This window comes from Mastigoproctus giganteus, chromosome 5 (assembly GCF_048544385.1).
Source record: "Mastigoproctus giganteus isolate SK-2022 chromosome 5, ASM4854438v1, whole genome shotgun sequence".
Lineage (NCBI taxonomy): Eukaryota > Metazoa > Arthropoda > Arachnida > Uropygi > Thelyphonidae > Mastigoproctus > Mastigoproctus giganteus.
This window is the reverse complement of record NC_143579.1, coordinates 179,824,581-179,842,669: the sequence shown is the minus strand read 5'-3', so window position 1 is coordinate 179,842,669 and position 18,089 is coordinate 179,824,581. Positions and strand designations below refer to the sequence as shown.

At 37.4% G+C, this 18,089-nt stretch overlaps 1 protein-coding gene across 2 annotated transcripts in view; it reads left to right on the top strand.

Annotated features, from left to right (window-relative positions):
* Positions 1–18,089, top strand: part of LOC150085884 (monocarboxylate transporter 13-like) — a 179,516-nt gene that overhangs the window by 116,570 nt on the left and 44,857 nt on the right. For both annotated transcript variants that reach the window (XM_090374281.1, XM_090374282.1), the window contains one exon: positions 2,997–3,140. In XM_090374281.1, the coding sequence (XP_090230407.1) occupies positions 2,997–3,140 (144 nt within the window). The remainder of the gene's footprint in view (positions 1–2,996; positions 3,141–18,089) is intronic.

The following is an 18,089-nucleotide window of genomic DNA, read 5'->3' as shown; positions in this document are numbered from 1 at the left end:
AGCACAAAGAGTCCCTTTGTGCTATATTTCTAGTATTCCCAAAAGTTTCTGAGTAAAATTTTCAAAATCGAAAATAGGCAAATTAGGTGGTGCGCATTACATAAAACACGCTGTATACACCTTACATTTTAAAAAAATCTTATTTAGAAAACACTAAATAAATATTATTATTATTAATAAATAAATAGGAATACAAAATCTGCACAACAAACAAGTAAAAATACCACACTGCCATTTTAGCGTAGTCAGGAGTTGAAATTGAAAATCCATGTAATGGAGAGACTGGGGTTGAAAAGAGAAGGCGTCATTCTGAGCTATATATTACTTTAAATAAGATTTTAGTAGTTTGCTAATATATTTAAAGAACTATACATTTGGCGGAGCAACTGAACTCCAATTCTCTCCTCCCTGGCTACGCCATTGGTCTTTAGTCACAAAAACGTGAAGAAAAATGTCAGTGATGTGCAGTAATCAATAGCAATTAAAACAGCAGTATTTTACAGTGCTGTACCCAATTATTTGCATACTATTCTAAAGTAAAAAAGTACCTTACAAATGCTGCTGAACTCATTCCTAAGCAAAATTATACCATCCAAGTTAATTTAAGCATATGCAGCTTTAATGACATATTCTATTTGAGCCTTTAATATTAATTTTTAGAAGACTGCCGGAAGAAATTTAAGTATATTTCTAAGACGAATGGTCTGCCATAAAAATAAATAACCAAATTTCCGTTAATAATCTGAAAGGACGAAACTAAAGAGATTAACAGTTTTTCTCAGCCGATTTAACCAGTGCAACAGCTACAATGGGCCACGCATTTCTGACGACCTACAGAATAGAACTCGGAAAGTGAGCAAACTTCAGGACTAGATATAATAAAAATAAATTAACTATGCTTAATGAACTATTATTTTATTTAAATATAGATATTTTATTTTTAAACATCTATATTCACATTGTGAATTTGCAGAAAATTCATCAGATAGTTTTCAGGTTTGCAACAGCATTCCAATTCTATAGCATTGGTTCCATATAGGTTGCTTGAGACAGCACAGAATTTGAATGCTGCTGGCTTCTTTCGCTTACCATGATAGCAAATTGCAAACCTCACATGCCAAATTCGTAACGGCTATAACATCATTTCATGAAAGGGTAATAAGGTATTAAAGGAAATTTTCTAAAAATTTCTCGAAAGTTTTAAGTTTGTTTTTTGACAATCTTACCTTGTGATATAATGGTGCTGGTCTGAAGCTAAAATAAAGCCGCGTTGCACAAAAAAAAAATATATATATATATATATTTACACAAAATGTCACATATTCTTCTTTTTTTCCCCGGCGGTTTACACTATTACACCCACTAAATGAAGTTATTCACTACTTCATAAATAACTACAACAAAAATTAATGCTGTAACAGGAAAATATGTCACATAAACCTGAAAGTCGCTACCAAACGTACTTATTACACGAAATTACTGATGCGCTACCTATAACTGAGTTCTTATAACTATGAATTAAAATAAATAATGGAGTGATAGAATAGAAAGCGCTGCTCAGCATCGAATTCCTCCCGTTTTCACCCTAATTTCGTTCTAAGAATTTATACCGTTTTAATTTGACCATCGCATGGTGATGTTCACGGTTGAGTCTAGGTGATCGGATATAAATGGGGCCAGAATCATCTCAGTATAGTGAAAACTTGGATTATAAGGAATGACAATAAAATGTTTCTTATAATATTATTTATTAAAATTAATCAAACCGTTAAACTTATTATTATAAACAAGCATAAGCAAAATACACACAGAAATGCATGATTGACTCGTACTTTTATAGCAACATAAACAAAAGTATTTCAAAATTTCTTATAACTTTTCAAGAGTTTCTCATGAGAAAATACTTATAATTTACATTTTATTTTATTCTGATGCGTATGTGAATTCAGGAAGTTATTACACAAGATACAGCGTTCTTTATCACCGATGATGACCTGGAACTAAGCGAAACTGGAATTATCAAGACCAACACCGAGTGCTACTTTGGTTCGGCAGAACAGGGGCTCACATCTGGTGAGTATGGGCTTGGCACACCCAGGGTCTTGAGCTGGATATCATCATTCTTCGCTTTCTTGGTGATTCCTTTCTACTTCTCTCTCTCTCAGGGTAATAGGGAAATTTTTTTTTTTTGGCCGGTGCAGCATAAGCCTCAGGCTTCCTTGCACCATATGGCTATTATTAATAATAATATAATAACGTTGATAAAAAATCCTGGGTTCAGTGTTGGATTCAGTTTTGCTCAGGAGAGAAATTAAAAATCGAAATAAATTTAGTGTGTGTTTTCTAAGTTTTTTTTTTTTTTTTTTCTTTTTTTCTTTTCAAACTCAGTGAACCTGTTGATCAAAATATAGTAGCGTACCGCTAATTGAGGTCAGTGATGGTCCCAGAATTCTCTTAAGGGCAGTAGCGCTGCATTCCTATGTGCCGCCAGTAAGCAAAATAAAATTTGCCGCCCTAAATGTTGAATACTGATAAGCGTTTTAACCAATCAGAAAACAATATCGAAAAAAAATTTTGGCGCCCCCTTGATCTGCCGCCCGTAAGCAGCGCTTACCTCGCCTACCCACTTGCGGTGGCTCTGATTAATAAGGGGAAGGGGGTAAATTTGTGTTCCAGGGAATCATTAAGTTTTAATGATCATGTATCAAAAAAAATTAAAAATTATTTTGATCACAAGGGGGGGCTATAGCCCCTTTATACATTTACTGGGACCGTCACTTTATTCTATATTGGCTTATTATATTGTTATATTCAGATTTATTGGCTTATTGTATTGTTATATTCAGATTTCAATTTGCATTGAACTAATTTTTCTGTGAAATCCCTTAGCTGTTCGATGTTTCAAAGTGTATTCTAAATTTTAACATAGAAAATAAACAAGAAAGTTACTATTATTATTGACCTAATTTGCTCTGAATTAATCACATTTTTTCTAGGTCCAGTAGCAGGTATCCTCAGCCATTATTTCACCATCCGCATTATTTGTTTCTGGGGATCTTTGATTGCTTCAGTAGGAATAATGATGTGTTATTTCGCCCATGACATTACTTGGATTACAATTTTTCTTGGATTTGTTCATGGTACGTGCAAAACTTTTTTGTATGTTTTTAATATAACAAAAATTCCTTGTTGTACATGTGCAGATAAATGATTAAAAATAAATAAACATTCGTTAGGCTTCATTTTTTAAACTGACCTTTTATTTTTTATTTTACTGTCACCTTGATACAGCCATTGAAGCTAGGAGAGTTCAGTTTCGTTTATATTTATATAATGTTGCATAGGATTGCTTTCTACAGCAATATGTTCGAGGGGCAACCAGAGGGAGTAATACTCTTGATCTGATTATCAGCAGTGATTATTAATGCATTAAGAATTTGCAGATAAAAGTACCACTAGGTGATAGTGAGCAATGTACTGATGTGGGATTTACTTAAAGATTTAACTACCATCAAGGGTAATGGGGAAGTGTTTTTGTTTTCGTAAAGGTGACTACAGTGGTCTCAGACAGTTTTTGAATTCTATACAGTGGGATCAACTGATGATGTAACCAAGTTACAAAGGAGGTTAGGCAGGCGAAGGCAGATTACGAGAGATCCTTGGCAAGGGATGCGAAGAAAAACAGCAAAGAGTTCTTTACTTATGTAAACTCTAGAAGGAAGGGGATGAATCAGATTGGTCCACTTGAGATCGATGGGTCAACTGTTGATGACCCTGCTCGGGTAGCTAACAAACTAAATGAATATTTTGCATCGACATTCACACATGAGGAGTTATTCAGCGAGGGGAATGCCAGAGGTGTATTCAATTCTAGCAGTAAGCTAGAGAATCTTGTAATAACTGAGAGCAAAGTGGAGGAGAAATTGTTGAAGAGAAACACAAGAAAGGCACCTGGGGTGGATGGGATCTATCCAGTTATATTAAAGGAGGCAGCAAAGGAGGTAAGCAAACCCTTAGCCATAATTATGAGAGCTTCCTTGGACTCAGGGGAGGTACCCATTGACTGGAGATGTGCAAATGTGACCCCAATTCACAAAGGGGGATCAAAGGCTGACACAAGTAATTATAGACCTGTGAGTTTAACTTCTGTTCCCGGAAAATTAATGGAGGCACTGGTGAAAGAAGCACTGCAGGATCATCTAGACAAGACTTCAGTTATAGCTAGGACACAGCATGGTTTTGTTAAGGGGAAGTCTTGCCTGACCAATTTGATTGGATACTATGATGCAGTCACAAAAGAACTGGATGCAGGGAATAACTTTGATATTATATACTTGGATCTTAGAAAGGCTTTTGATACTGTTGCACATGGAAGACTGCTGCACAAATTGGAGCAGTGTGGCATTGGAGGCAAGTTGCTGCTATGGATAAAGGGGTGGTTGAGGGGGAGAAGACAGAGAGTGGTAATCAATGGACACTGCTCATCGTGGACTAATGTTATTAGTGGAGTCCCTCAGGGTTCAGTATTGGGGCCTTTATTGTTTTCTGTATTTATAAATGATATTGATGATGGTATATCAGGCTTAATGTCCAAGTTTGCAGACGATACGAAGGTTGGCAGGGTTGTCAAGGACACTACTGACACTATGCTGCTGCAACAGGATTTGGAAAGGTTGAGCAGATGGGCTTCGAGGTGGCAAATGAAGTTTAACATTGACAAATGTAAAGTACTACATATGGGAAACAGCAACCCCAGAGCAGCGTATCAACTCTGTGGTACTACACTGACAGTGGTAGAGAATGAAAGGGACCTGGGGGTGGTGGTGCAGGCAGATATGAAGTTCTCTGAGCAGTGCAGACGAGCTGCAAGAGTAGCTCATGGTGTATTGTCAATGATATATAGGAATTTTTCTAGCAGGGATAAGGAGGTGATTATTCCCTTGTATAAGGCAATGGTCAGGCCACACCTAGAGTACTGTATACAGGCCTGGAGGCCTCATTTCAGGAAGGATATAGAGCTGCTGGAACGAGTACAGAGAAGGGCAACTAGATTGGTGAATGGGACAAAGGGGTTCTCTTACGAAGAAAGGCTTAAGTTTTGCAAATTACAGTGTCTGGAAACTAGGCACCAGCGGGGTGATCTGATAGAGGTGTACAAAGCCTTGAATGGTTTGAGCATGCTCAATGCTGATGGGATTCTTCCTCTAGCTCAGAAAAATCACCTGAGAGGGCATAAATTCATATTGAGGAAAGACAGATGTAGGATAGATGTGCGGAAATTTGCCTTTAGCCAGCGGGTGGTTGGTGGGTGGAACAGACTTCCATCCCTTGTCGTGGAAGTTGATAGCCTAAATAAGTTTAAGGCTCAGCTGGACAGGTATTTCGAACGAACAGAGGGGTGAAGTGGAAGTGGTTATTTTTATTTATTTATGTTACTTTTTTTTTTTTTTTTTTTTTTTTTTGGCTGATGCTGCATAAGCTTGCTTTCTTGCATCAAATGCCTCTACTAATGCTAATGCTAAGTTGCAGCATCTGAGACTAGCCACCTGCAAGCTGATCTGATTGAGGTGTATAAGGCCGTGAATAGTTTGAGCAGGCTCAATGCTGATGGGATACTTCCGCTTGCTCAGATTAAGAACCTGAGCATAGAACTGGGCATAGATTCCAATTGAAGAAAGACAGTTATAGAAAGATGTGTGGAAATTTGCCTTTAGTCAGCGGGTAGTTGATTGGTGGAACAGACTTCCTTCTGTTGTTGTGGAAGTTGATAGCTTAAATTAATTTAAGGGTTAACTAGATAAACATTTGGAGTGACCAGATGGGTGAAATAGGAAGGGTTTTTTTTTTTTTTTTTTGGCTGATGCTATATAAGCTTTCTTTCTTTCTTGCATCATATGCCTCAATTAATTCTAATGCAGATACCTTTTCTTTGGTATCATTTAGCTTAATAGCCTTTATCTTTTCTTTCGTCTCTCTCTCTCTCATTGTTGTTGTACGGTTTTAGGCGCATCAATGATTTACTGAACATTGCGCCGTACATATTATGTCTGTAAATTGCGTGTGTTCTGTAGTTGATTTTTTCTTGCTGGACACAAAACCAGAGTTTCTGGGAGAAAACTATAAAATCCTTGCCTGACACCAACTAACTGAGCCACATTGTGAAAAAAAAGGCCATAAAAGCTCCTTGCCTCATTCACGCAATTGAAACCTATGCCTTTTCCACCTGGTATGGGGAGGACTGTGCGAATATGCACTATGCTACTCAAATGGGCATCTCTTTCGTATTCTTTGTCTTGTATGAATATCTTAAAATTTATTTCCTACATGTTTTCTAGTGGATTACATATGCAGAGAAATTACATCCTAGTATTTTTATTCAAATGATTTTGAATCTGATTTGTTTCGCTCTGCGTTGTGATTATAAGTATGCCGCTAAGTTCAAGAGTGCAAATTTCTTTTGTAATTACTTCTGCAAGCTATGTTTCCTTGACTTATTTATTATTTATGGGGTTCGGGTGTTTAGGTTAATATGCAAAATTGCCCTGGAGATGGTGCGATTGGTGGAAAATTTTGTTTCCCACCTTAACAGCCAATACTCAGCTAATGCTCATGTTGTAGCCTAGCTTCTTGAAGTTTGCCAACATATTTTCAACTATATTCATGTAGTCTGGATCCTTACTGTTTCCTAAGAAGCTCTCAACAACAGATATGAAGCTAATCCTGCCTGTTTTCCTCTTTTATTCATAATTTCCTCAACATATCAGTCCCTCATCAGTTTACAAATTTGAGGTCCAACAGAAATACCTTGTTTTAGCTTCTCTTGGGTGATGGGAATTCAGTACAAAGGTAGTTGAAGCAGGGATCTTCCTGGGGTAAAGCTTTCACAAACTATTTCATTAAACCCAATTTGATGTGCAAGAGTAGAAGGAGGCCAATTTTGTAGTTTATGAACTATGTTCTTTGATCCAGGCAAAAGACTGCCCCTCTTTGGCCAGACTTTGACATCCCTGTGTTTACTCCTTACCCATCTGTCTGACGCATACAAAAAGGAAGGCATTTTTGCATAGCCAGATTGTTGTCCAAGTAACATGCCTATCACTTTAAAGTCAGCACAGACCAACTAAATGTTTCTTTCAAATGCACAGAGTGAGCTAGTGGAATTTACTCGTATTTATTTACATTGTAGAGCAACACACCTTTGACACTCCTTTTTGATAAGTCATTAAAAAGTTTCCACTGTGTAGGACTGCAGCTAATTTTGAAATAGTTCATGAAGTCATTTATATTACTGCAAAAAATCATAGGATCATCCTCAGAAAAGTAGGGGACTAGTTCTTGTTCTTTACCATGAGAAAAACATCCCATGTACTAGAAGATTTTTGACTTTAGTCCAGAACCAAGGAGTCCTACAGATTGCTTTGTTAAATTTAAATCGCTTACCAGATCACTGAGTTCATGATGTGAAACATTTGAGGACTGGACTCAATGTCTCCAGTCATGTAGCCTTCAGTTTCATCTTCAGAAGCTTCACTTTCAGCTGCTTCATTCTGCATTATAAGTGGAGGGTGTGGAATTGGCAGGTTATCTCCATGTGGGACTGGTCTAATGGCAGATGGAATATTAGGATATACAATGCCCTTCTTCCTCTTTGCATTATATCCCTCTTCATTAACTAAGCAGAAGTAACAGTCATCACAGTAATTTGTAGGCTCCCACCAAATCATGGGAATTGCAAATGGCATAGCCTTCTTTTTACCATTTTCCCACAATCTCAATGCTTCAACACAGGTTTGGCAAACTTTATTTGGAGCCCATTGTTTATCTTGGTCACAGAGTTTCACTCTAGAATAAGCACAACACACAATTTTTACAAATTCTGTAATATCTTATCTTTGCTTGAGGGCAACACCTTCCACAAATATAACAAAATAAGTTTAGGTTGTTCAAACCACTCACTATTCAGCACAAATTTGACACAGTAACCTGAAAAATAAACTGAGCTCACAACGATAAACCCTGCTGCATGAAGCTCTCAAGGTTAAGAAACAAATGATTGAAAGCAGTGTTGCAAACATGTGATGATTCAGTTTACAAAACTTAATGCATTCAATTATACAATTCATGACATCAACTTAAGTGATTTGTGAAAAAACATGATAGAAAAAAAAGGAATAACATTTCTGAAATCAGCATGAAAAACTGAATTAAAAACAGATGTTAGTTTACAAACATCGAAAATTATAGAGTGGTATAATGCTTGTTTTTCCCACAATCATATCTTTTGCAATTTCACTATCAGAAAAATGAACAATGTGCCTTCACAATTAGCTGTATTGAGAGAAAAATTATGTTCTAAGATAAATTATGAGAATAAGCATTCAGCATGTGTGACACTATCAGGGTTATTTTTATGGGGGTTTTGGAACAGTATTCCAAAACCTAATTTAAACATATTTCAGGAGCCAGTATAACAAAATACACATAATATGCCAATAAGATTTTAATATTCAATTAATAAAATACTGTTATTTATATGTGTTATCATACAATTTATAAAATCACTAAATTATTAGGATGAGAGGTCTAATTTATTGTATTTTATAAGTGCCTATGCAACCCAAAGAATGATTTCAAATTTCAGCAAAGCTACAATCAGACTGGCTCCATGTTTGTCTGAATCAGTGTTCTGATATATACAGCTGACAGCAAACCATTGGATACTTATTATTATTATTATTATTATTAATGGCCATATGGTACAAGGAAGCCTGAGGCTTATGCTGCACCAGCCAAAAAAAAAAAAAAATTCCCAAGTTACCCCCTGAGAGAGAGAGAGAGAGAGAGAGAGAGAAGTAGAAAGGAATCACCAAGAAAGAGAAGAATGATGATATCCAGCTCAGGACCCTGGGTTTGCCAAGCCCATACTCACCAGATGTGAGCCCCCGGGGTTACATACACTGGGATTATAATGAAAACCATATGGAATTTTGAGATAAAATGTAGATAGATAAATCAGGGGGTGAGGGAATATGTTACACACTTTTACACAAGATGATAGTGTACTCAATATAAATATTAGTGTATGCTGTCGTCTTAACTTTGAAATTCTATAACTATTTTTCCCTCACAATTAGCACAATAGTTATAATCATTGTCTTCTCGCACCAGAAGAAAAACATTAGCATTAGCATTAGTAGAGGCATACAATGCAAGAAAGTAAGCTTATGCAGCATCAGCAAAAAAAAAAAAACACTCCAATTTCACCCTTCCATTCGTTCCAAATACCTGTCCAGCTCAGCCTTAAATTTATTCAGGTTATCAACTTCCACAACAAAAGATGGAAGTCTGTTCCACCAATCAACTACCTGCTGGCTAAAGGCAAACTTCCACACATCTATCCTACAACTGTCTTTCCTCAATTTGAATTTATGCCCTCTCAGGTGATTATTCTGAGAAAGAGGAAGAATCCCATCAGCATTGAGCATGTTCAAACCATTCAAGGCTTTATACACTTCAATCAGATTACCTCGCAGGTGCCTAGTCTCCAAACACTGTAATCTGCAAAACTTAAGCCTTTCTTCGTAAGAGCAACCCTTTGTTCCATTCACTAACCTTGTTGCCCTTCTCTGTACTTGTTCCAACAGCTCTACATCCTTCTTAAAATGAGGCCTCCAGACCTGTATACAGTACTCAAGGTGTGGCCTGACCATTGCCTTATACAAGGGGATAATCACCTCCTTATCCTAGCTATAAAAATTCCTGTATATCATTGACAAGCAGTGGCAGATTACCCATTAAGGCAATGAGGCACGTGCCTAGGGGCCCCAGAATTTGGGGGGGCCCATGCCTAGACATTTTCCTATAGTGTTCTAAAATAGATTGTTTTCAATAAACATCATAAAAATCTTGATTAATTTAAGCGAAAATTTAAGCAAAAAATTCAAAAGTACAAAATTTCATTTCTTTGCCACCTAACTTTTTATTTATTTTTTATTCTTTTTTTTTTTTTATTATTATTATTTTTTTGGGGGCCCCCAAATATAATTTGCCTAGGGGCCCCAACTATCCTTAATCCGCCACTGTTGACAAGACACCATGAGCTACTCTTGCAGACCATCTGCACTGCTCAGAAAACTTCATATCTGCCTGTACAATTACCCCCAGATCCTTTTCATTCTCTACAACTGTCAGTGTAGTAGTAACACAGAGTTGATACGTTACTCTGGGGTTACTGCTTCCCATATGTAGTACTTTACATTTGTCAATGTTAAACTTCAGTTGCCACCTCTCAGCCCATCTGCTCAAATTTTCTAGATCCTGTTGCAGCAGCATACTGTCATTAACAACTCTGCCAAACTTCGTATCATCTGAAAACTTGGACATTAAGCCTGATATACCATCATCAATATCATTTTTAAATACATCAAACAACAATGGACCCAACACTGAACCCTGAGGGACTCCACTAATAACATTAGTCCACGAAGAGCAGTGTCCATTGATTACCACTCTCTGTCTTCTCCCACTCAACCATCCCTTTATCCACAGCAGCAATTTGACCCCAATGCCGCACTGGTCAATTTGTGCAGCACTCTTCCATGTGCAACAGTATCAAAAGCCTTTCTAAGCTCCATGATATCAAAGTTATTCCCTGCATCCAGTTGCTTTGGGGCCACATCATAGTATCGAATCAAGGTCAGACAAGACTTTCCCTTAAGAAAGTCATGCTGTGTCCGAGCTATAACTGAAGTCTTGTCTAGATGATCCTGCAGTGCTTCTTTAACCAGTCCCTCCATTAATTTCCCTGGAGTAGTAGTTAAACTAACAGGTCTATAATTACTTGTGTCATCCTTTGATCCTCCTTTGTGAATTGGGGTAACATTTGCGCATCTCCAGTCCATGGGTACCTCCCCTAAGTCCAAGGAGGCTTCTGATAATTACTGCTAAGGGTTTGCTTACTTCCTTTGATGCCGCCTTTAATATAACTGGATAGATTCCATCGACCCCAGGTGCCTTTCTTATGTTTATCTTCAACAATTTCTCCTCCACTTTCCTCAGTTATTACAAAATCATCTAGCTCACTGCCAGAGTTTAGTTCATCTCTGGCATTCCCGTCCCTGAATAACTCCTCATGTGTGAATGCAGATGCAAAATACTCATTTAGTTTGTTAGTCAACTGAGCAGGATTATCAACAGTTTAACTATCGATACCCAGTTCGAAAATGCTGGAGTTCAACTTCCATTAATAGCACAAGGAATTTTTATGGGCTTTTGTCCCAATGACTGAGTTAGTCAGTCTCAGGCAAGGGTTGTATGATATTTGTCTCCTAGGAAAAGGTGTTTTGACCAAAAAACAGCAAATCAACGAAAGAATACATGCCTCATAGCCTTAGTTGCTTTGGCACTTAACATATACCTATCCTAACTGAAAAATTTATATATATTTTTGCATTTCTTTCTAACCATTGCACATTGTATTTATGCTTATTTGTTTGATTTCATTGTGTTTTCCACCCTGAAAGTAAAAAATCACACCTACATGCAGCACACAAATTAAATGTGTTATTTTTTTTTCAGATTTTATAATACAGTGGAAGCCACTTATTGTGATCACTTTAGGATTCAGCTAAAGTGAAAACAATAACTGAAGAAACAGCTGTTTACTGAAGTCTGCAGCTGTTTGGTGTTGTTTATTGATGCAGAGCAGAAATGTGTACATAAAAAGTTGGCAATGGATAGAAAGAAAACATGAAAATCGAGCAATATAAAATACTTTAATTTGATTGTCTGCTATTTCTTTAAGAAAGTCATAAATAAAAATAAAACTGTCATGTTTCTGGAAATCCATACAAACCACTAAAAACAAATAAAGAAATATTAAAATGAAAATTAGAAAAAGGTTAATGCTCTATTGTAAAACAGTCAGATTAGATGTGCAATTACACTTTATAGACATGTGCATGTGGTACAATATCAAAGGTATTATTGAAATCTAAGTTGGCGGAGGATGAAACGTTGTTGAACTGAGTAAAATTTGAAAAAAAAAAAATCTATGAAGTCAAATAAGGCTCTTTGTAAGGAAGCTGATCTGAAGTCATTTATGAGAAATTGAGAAATTACATAATGCTTGTTAGTTTGTTATTTGGTTTTTAGGAGCATTAGCAACTAAGGCTACATTGCTCCGGGGATATGCGGTGGTCATTCTCTTGACCTTTCCGCATCCTCCGTATTTGGTGGTCACGGGCTCGAACCCCGGTCTAATCAAGAAGCGTGTGCTATGCACTGCTGCTCCTGGGTACAGAGGCGCCATTACATAATGCAAAAGAAAGGGAAGAGTGTGATATGAATATTATCTTAAAGTTGAATATTATCTGAAGATGAAAGTTGGTAGATGTGCTATTTGTTTTTTGTAAAATAAATAGCACATCTGCCAACTTTCAGAATTTATGATGGAGAATCCATCTGTTTGATTCAATCCCACCTGCACTATCATAAAAAAACAGTTTTCTCCATCATATTGCAATAACATAGTTTTCCTTTTTTCTTTTTGTAAAGAAGAGGGAAAAAATTACATTTAATTACATTAAAATTGGAATTTTAATATAATTAGAATTACTTTGTGCTAAAATGTCAATTACATTTTTAATTATGTTAAAAAGAAGAGTTAAAAAAAAATTCAGAATTTCTTTAAACCTGAGAATAGTTGCAGTAGCATATTATCTGAAGATGAAAGTTGGCAGATGTGCTATTTGTTTTTTGTAAAATAAATAGTACATCTGCCAACTTTTAGAATTTATGATGGAGAATCCATCTGTTTGATTCAATCCCACCTGCACTATCATAAAAAAACAGTTTTCTCCATCATATTGCAATAACATAGTTTTCCTTTTTTCTTTTTGTAAAGAAGAGGGAAAAAATTACATTTAATTACATTAAAATTTCAATTTTAATGTAATTAAATGTACCGTATTTCCCCATGTATAAGACCCTCCCATGTGTAAGACGCACCTTAATTTTGGGGCCTGAAATTTGAAAAAAAAAAAAGTATTACATAAAGTTATTGAACTCAAGTTTTATTCATCATAAAATTCATACAACTCCTCATCACTGTCAAAACTCCCATCCATTAGCTTGTCCTCATCTGTGTCTGATGACGAATCACTGTCTTCATATATTGCCTCGTCCTCAGTTTCATCTATGGCATTTGAAATGCCACACTTCTTAAATGACTTGACAACGATCTCAATCTTGATATTATCCCAGGATCTTTTCACCCAGGTACAAACTTCTCCTATAGTTGGTTTCTTCACTCTTCCTGCTGGCGTCAAATTATTCCCAGAAGACTTCATCCATTGGTTCCATTCGTCTCTCATGGCAGCTTTGAAGGGTTTGTTAATGCTGACATCAAGTGGTTGGAGCTGGGATGTCAAGCCTCCAGGTATGACGGCAAGTTTTATTTTTTGCTCTGCAGCAATCTTCTTTGTGTTTTTTGCTATGTGTGCCCTGAACTGATCAAGCTGTTGTTGTTGTTATTTGGTTTTTAGGAGCATTAGCAACTAAGGCCATATTGCTCCGGTGCGGTGGTCATTCCCTGACCTTTTCGAATGCTCCGTATTTGGTGGTGACAGGCTCGAACCCCGGTCTAATCAAACTGATCAAGCACCAATAGGGCAGGTTTGCGTAAGAGCCCACCTGGTCTCCTGCTCCAAACTTTCTCAAACCAGATCTTCATCCCATCCTGATCCATCCAACCTTTGTCATGAACGTGGACAATCACTCCTCGAGGAATGTCTTCTTTTGGCATTGTTTTGCGTTTGAAAATCAGCATAGAAGGTAGCTTGGTTCCGTCAGCAACTTTCAGAATTTAGAACAACTGTATAATGGCTTTTTTCATATCCACTTGTCTTCACAGTTACAGTTTTCACTCCCTTCTTATCAACAGTTCTGTTACTTGGGACATCAAATTGAAGGGGGACTTTGTCCATATTTGCAATCTGTCCCAACTCAGTCTGATGTGTCTCAGTCTTATGTAATGGACGTGGGATAGTATTAGATACCCCAGCTGAAGTTGCAGATGAACTCAACAGTTACTTTGCATCAATATTTACAGAAGAAAAGCCCCTCACGTCAATGAGAAATTCTGTGAAGTTGAAAAAATGTAATTAATGATGTTGATATTTCACACATATAAGGCTTCTGGGGTTGATAGCATTTACCCTATAATCTTAAGGGAAGCAGCAAATGAGTGCATTAAAAAACCATTTAGGCTAAAATTATGAGAGCATCACTGGACTCGAGAGTGATTCCGTTGGATTGGAAAAGTGTGACTGTATCTCCAATACATAAGGGCGGTTCTAAGAGTGAAGTGGGAAATTACCAGCCGGTTGGTCTAACTTCAGTAGTAGGGGAAATCATGGCGACTATAATCAAGGGTGGAATTGAGGATCACTTAGATAGAAATGGAATTCTGAAGGACACTCAGCATAGTTTTGTAAAGGGAAAATCATGTTTAACTAATCTGGTTAGCTATTTTGATAGGGTCACTCAAGAGCTGGATGTAGGGAATAATTTCGACGTTGTTTATTTGGATTTCAGCAAAGCATTTGACTCAGTCCCACATGAAGTTACTTTATAAGCTGGAACAGGTTGGAATCACAGGGAAAATCCTTAGATGGATAGCAGGGCAGGAGGCAGAGGGTTGTGATAAATGGTTATTCCTCAGATTGGGTTGATGTAAGAAGTGGGGTTCTCCAAGGATCGGTATTAGGACCATTGTTGTTTTTGATTTTCATAAATGACATCAATTAAGATATAGAGGGCGTGATGTCTAAATTTGCAGATGATGTAAAGATTGGTAGAGTAGTAGTAGTAGTAGCAGTAGTGGTGGCATGTGATGCAAGAAAGCAAGTGTACGAGCTTATGCAGCATCAGCCAAAAAAAAAAAAAAAAAATCACACCATTCCCTCCAAATGCCTGTCCAGTTCCTCCTTAAATTTATTTAACCTATCAACTTCCACGACAGATGGAAGTTTGTTCCAGCAATTAACCACCTGCTGGCTAAAGGCAAATTTCCGCACATCTATTCTACATCTGTCTATTCTACATCTAGTTAATGATTGCTGCGAAGCAGAGCTTCTTCAGAATGACCTATATAGACTTCAGAGATGGTCAGAAAAATGGCAGCTATGCTTTAATCCAGAAAAGTATAAGGTATTGCATCTGGGGAACAGTAGCCTCAAAATAACTTATACATTTTGTGGAGTTGAACTAAATCCAGTAGTGGAGGAAAGGGACTTGGGTATTATGATACGGTCAGATATGAAGTTCTCCAAGCATTGTTGCAAGGAGGGCCCATGATGTCCTATTGATGGTTTATCAAACAATCACTAGTAGTGATAAGGATGTCATAATCCCATTATATAAGGCTATTGTTAGACCACACTTGGAATATTGTTTTCAAATATGGAGACCGCACCTAAAGAAAGACATTGTTCTTCTTGAAAGGGTCCAAAAATGGTTAACTCGCCTGGTGAGATCGACAAAAAAAGGGCGTCCATATGAGGAAAGACTTTGAATATGTGGGTTGCAAAGCTTGGAAACTAGGCACCTTAGAAGGGACTTGATTAAGGTGTTTAAGGCTCTGAGAGGCATAAGCAAAATGAATAAGGATGAAAGTTTCATGGTTATAAATGATTCTAGAACTAGGGGTCATAATTTCAATTTACGGGGGGAGTTGTTTAGACTGTTTTGCAGGAAGTTTAATTTTAGCCAGCAAGTTATAAATTACTGGAATAAGTTACCTACATGGGTCGTAGAGGCTGACAGTCTGGGGAAATTCAAAGGTCAGCTGGATAATTACCTAAAGGAGAAGGGAAATGCATAGGTCCATGTCCATTTCCTTTACTCTTATTAATTTTTATTATTATTATTTTTTAAAAATTTTCTTCTTATTATTATTAATTTGTTTTTATTGTTATTATTTTATTTTATGTATTTTTTGTTATTTTATTATTATTGTTATTATTATTTTATTTTTTTGGCTGGTGCCGCATAAGCCATAAGCTTCCTTACACCATGTGGCCATTACTAATACCAATCTGCGACAAGATAAGTACAAAAATTGGGAGTAATTTATTTTTATTGCATTTTACAAAAGTATTGGGTCCACGACAGATTGGAAATAAAAGAAACTGGTCTTTCGCTATAGATAGTTTGAGAAGCACTGATCTTGAAGATACCACTTTTGTAGCCTCAAGGCCAGAAGCTCTGCCTTATTCTTCGGCAGTTCAAGATCCCTAATGAGGTCATTAAGCTCACTTTCTGTGATCTTATGTGGTTCAGAAGAATAAAGGTTTGGACAAAATGGTGGATCCCTTGACATAGACGGTTGCTATACTTCTTTGTGTATATCAAGTTCATGTTCATCAGTCTTCATCAGAGTACATAAAAATGGTCAGGTGGTGCAGGATTAGGAGGTATTTCACCGTGAGGCACAGAACTAATTGCAGATGGTATATTTGTGTACATCACTGTCCACTTTTTCTTCACTGTCATCCCTATTCAAATAGGAGGCACCATACAGAAGTAAATTTCTGTGACGTGATTTATTGGCTCCCTCTATATCACGGGCACTACAAAACGCATAAAACTTCCCTTTCAATTCACACCCGTGTTTGTTTTGATGAACAAGTACAGCAGCATATGTGTGGAACCCAGTTCTTGCCCCAGTCACCTGCTTTACACCTCCAGTACAAAAAGTAGGCCTTTTTTATGGCTCGAGTTAAGGGATACTTTCTTTAAGCTAATGTGACTTCTCGACATACATAACAGAAGTCATTCGGACTGTCACCTCGCACACACACACACATATATATTTCTCGTTGCTCTTACTTAGGTTTTGTGTGTACTAGGCTGTGGCCGCATCAGAACTAGTTAGTCTAGGCATAACTATACTTTTTGTTCTAAGTGTAGTTACGTCGTTTCCGACACTTTTCTTTTGGTCTGCCATCTTAATTTACCTTAGTATATTCAGTTCTGGTTTATCGTCTAATGGTTTGGTTTAGGACAAAAGCCTCGTATACTCTCAGGGATGAAGAGAGATGGAGCGGTTTATCCCCCTCTCTACCCCTCCCCGCGGTTTGGGCTCGCGTTGTGCTTATTATTATCGGGTAATCATGCAACTGACTACTCGATAACCGCAATTAACCTGTAATCATGCTTTAACATTTAGCTTTAGTGGTTACATGTGAGGTTTTGGCAGAGAATGAGAAACTCCTATAGTGCAAAACATAATAAAGTTTAATACATGAGAAAGTAAATCTTACATAGTTATAAATTCAATAAATCATTATGATAATAATAAGATCATAGACTTTGGGATTATCATTCTTAAACACAGCAGTTATTAGTTACAAGATTATAAGAGGCTAGAAAGAATCCATCTTTTCATCATAAACTTACCAGTCTAAGATATGGCTGGGCGGCGGCTCTTCCCTCCGCTCTCCGCGACTGGAACCGCTCTATTCTCTTCTGTCCTCTCGACTTCCCTCTGGACGCCGACCTCTCGTTCTGCTTCGGCCTCCCAGTTCTGTTCCTCTCGACTCTTTCTCTGGACTCCGACTTCCCGTCCTCTCCGACTCTTCTCTGGGTCTCGAGGACCTGCTTTTATAGCTCTAGTTCTCCCTTATTGTTTATACATTTTCCTTTCTCTTAATGGAGAACTCCCACGTTATGGGACACTTAATCAAAGGAGTCACCATCATCCTCGATTACGCCTTGTACCAAACATTCTGGCCAGACGTGTAGACACTTCACCAGCTCCTTATTAGGAAAATGAAGAGTCCCTAGCTTACGTGTTCACCGAGTTTATGATGCTCGGAGGAATCTACGATATCCGTTCACACGGGTGTGTGTGTATCTCTCTGATTCCCCCCCCCTTTCTGTCGTCATCATTTGCATATCAAGCTAAGTGCATCTTTCTGTGTTTATAAAAATGTAACCCGTAGGTGGCTCCCAAGATAGCCGTCGCCGGCAAACAACTGCAGGCTTCTGTAGAGTTTAGATAGGCTTTCTTTAATACATAGTTGCTG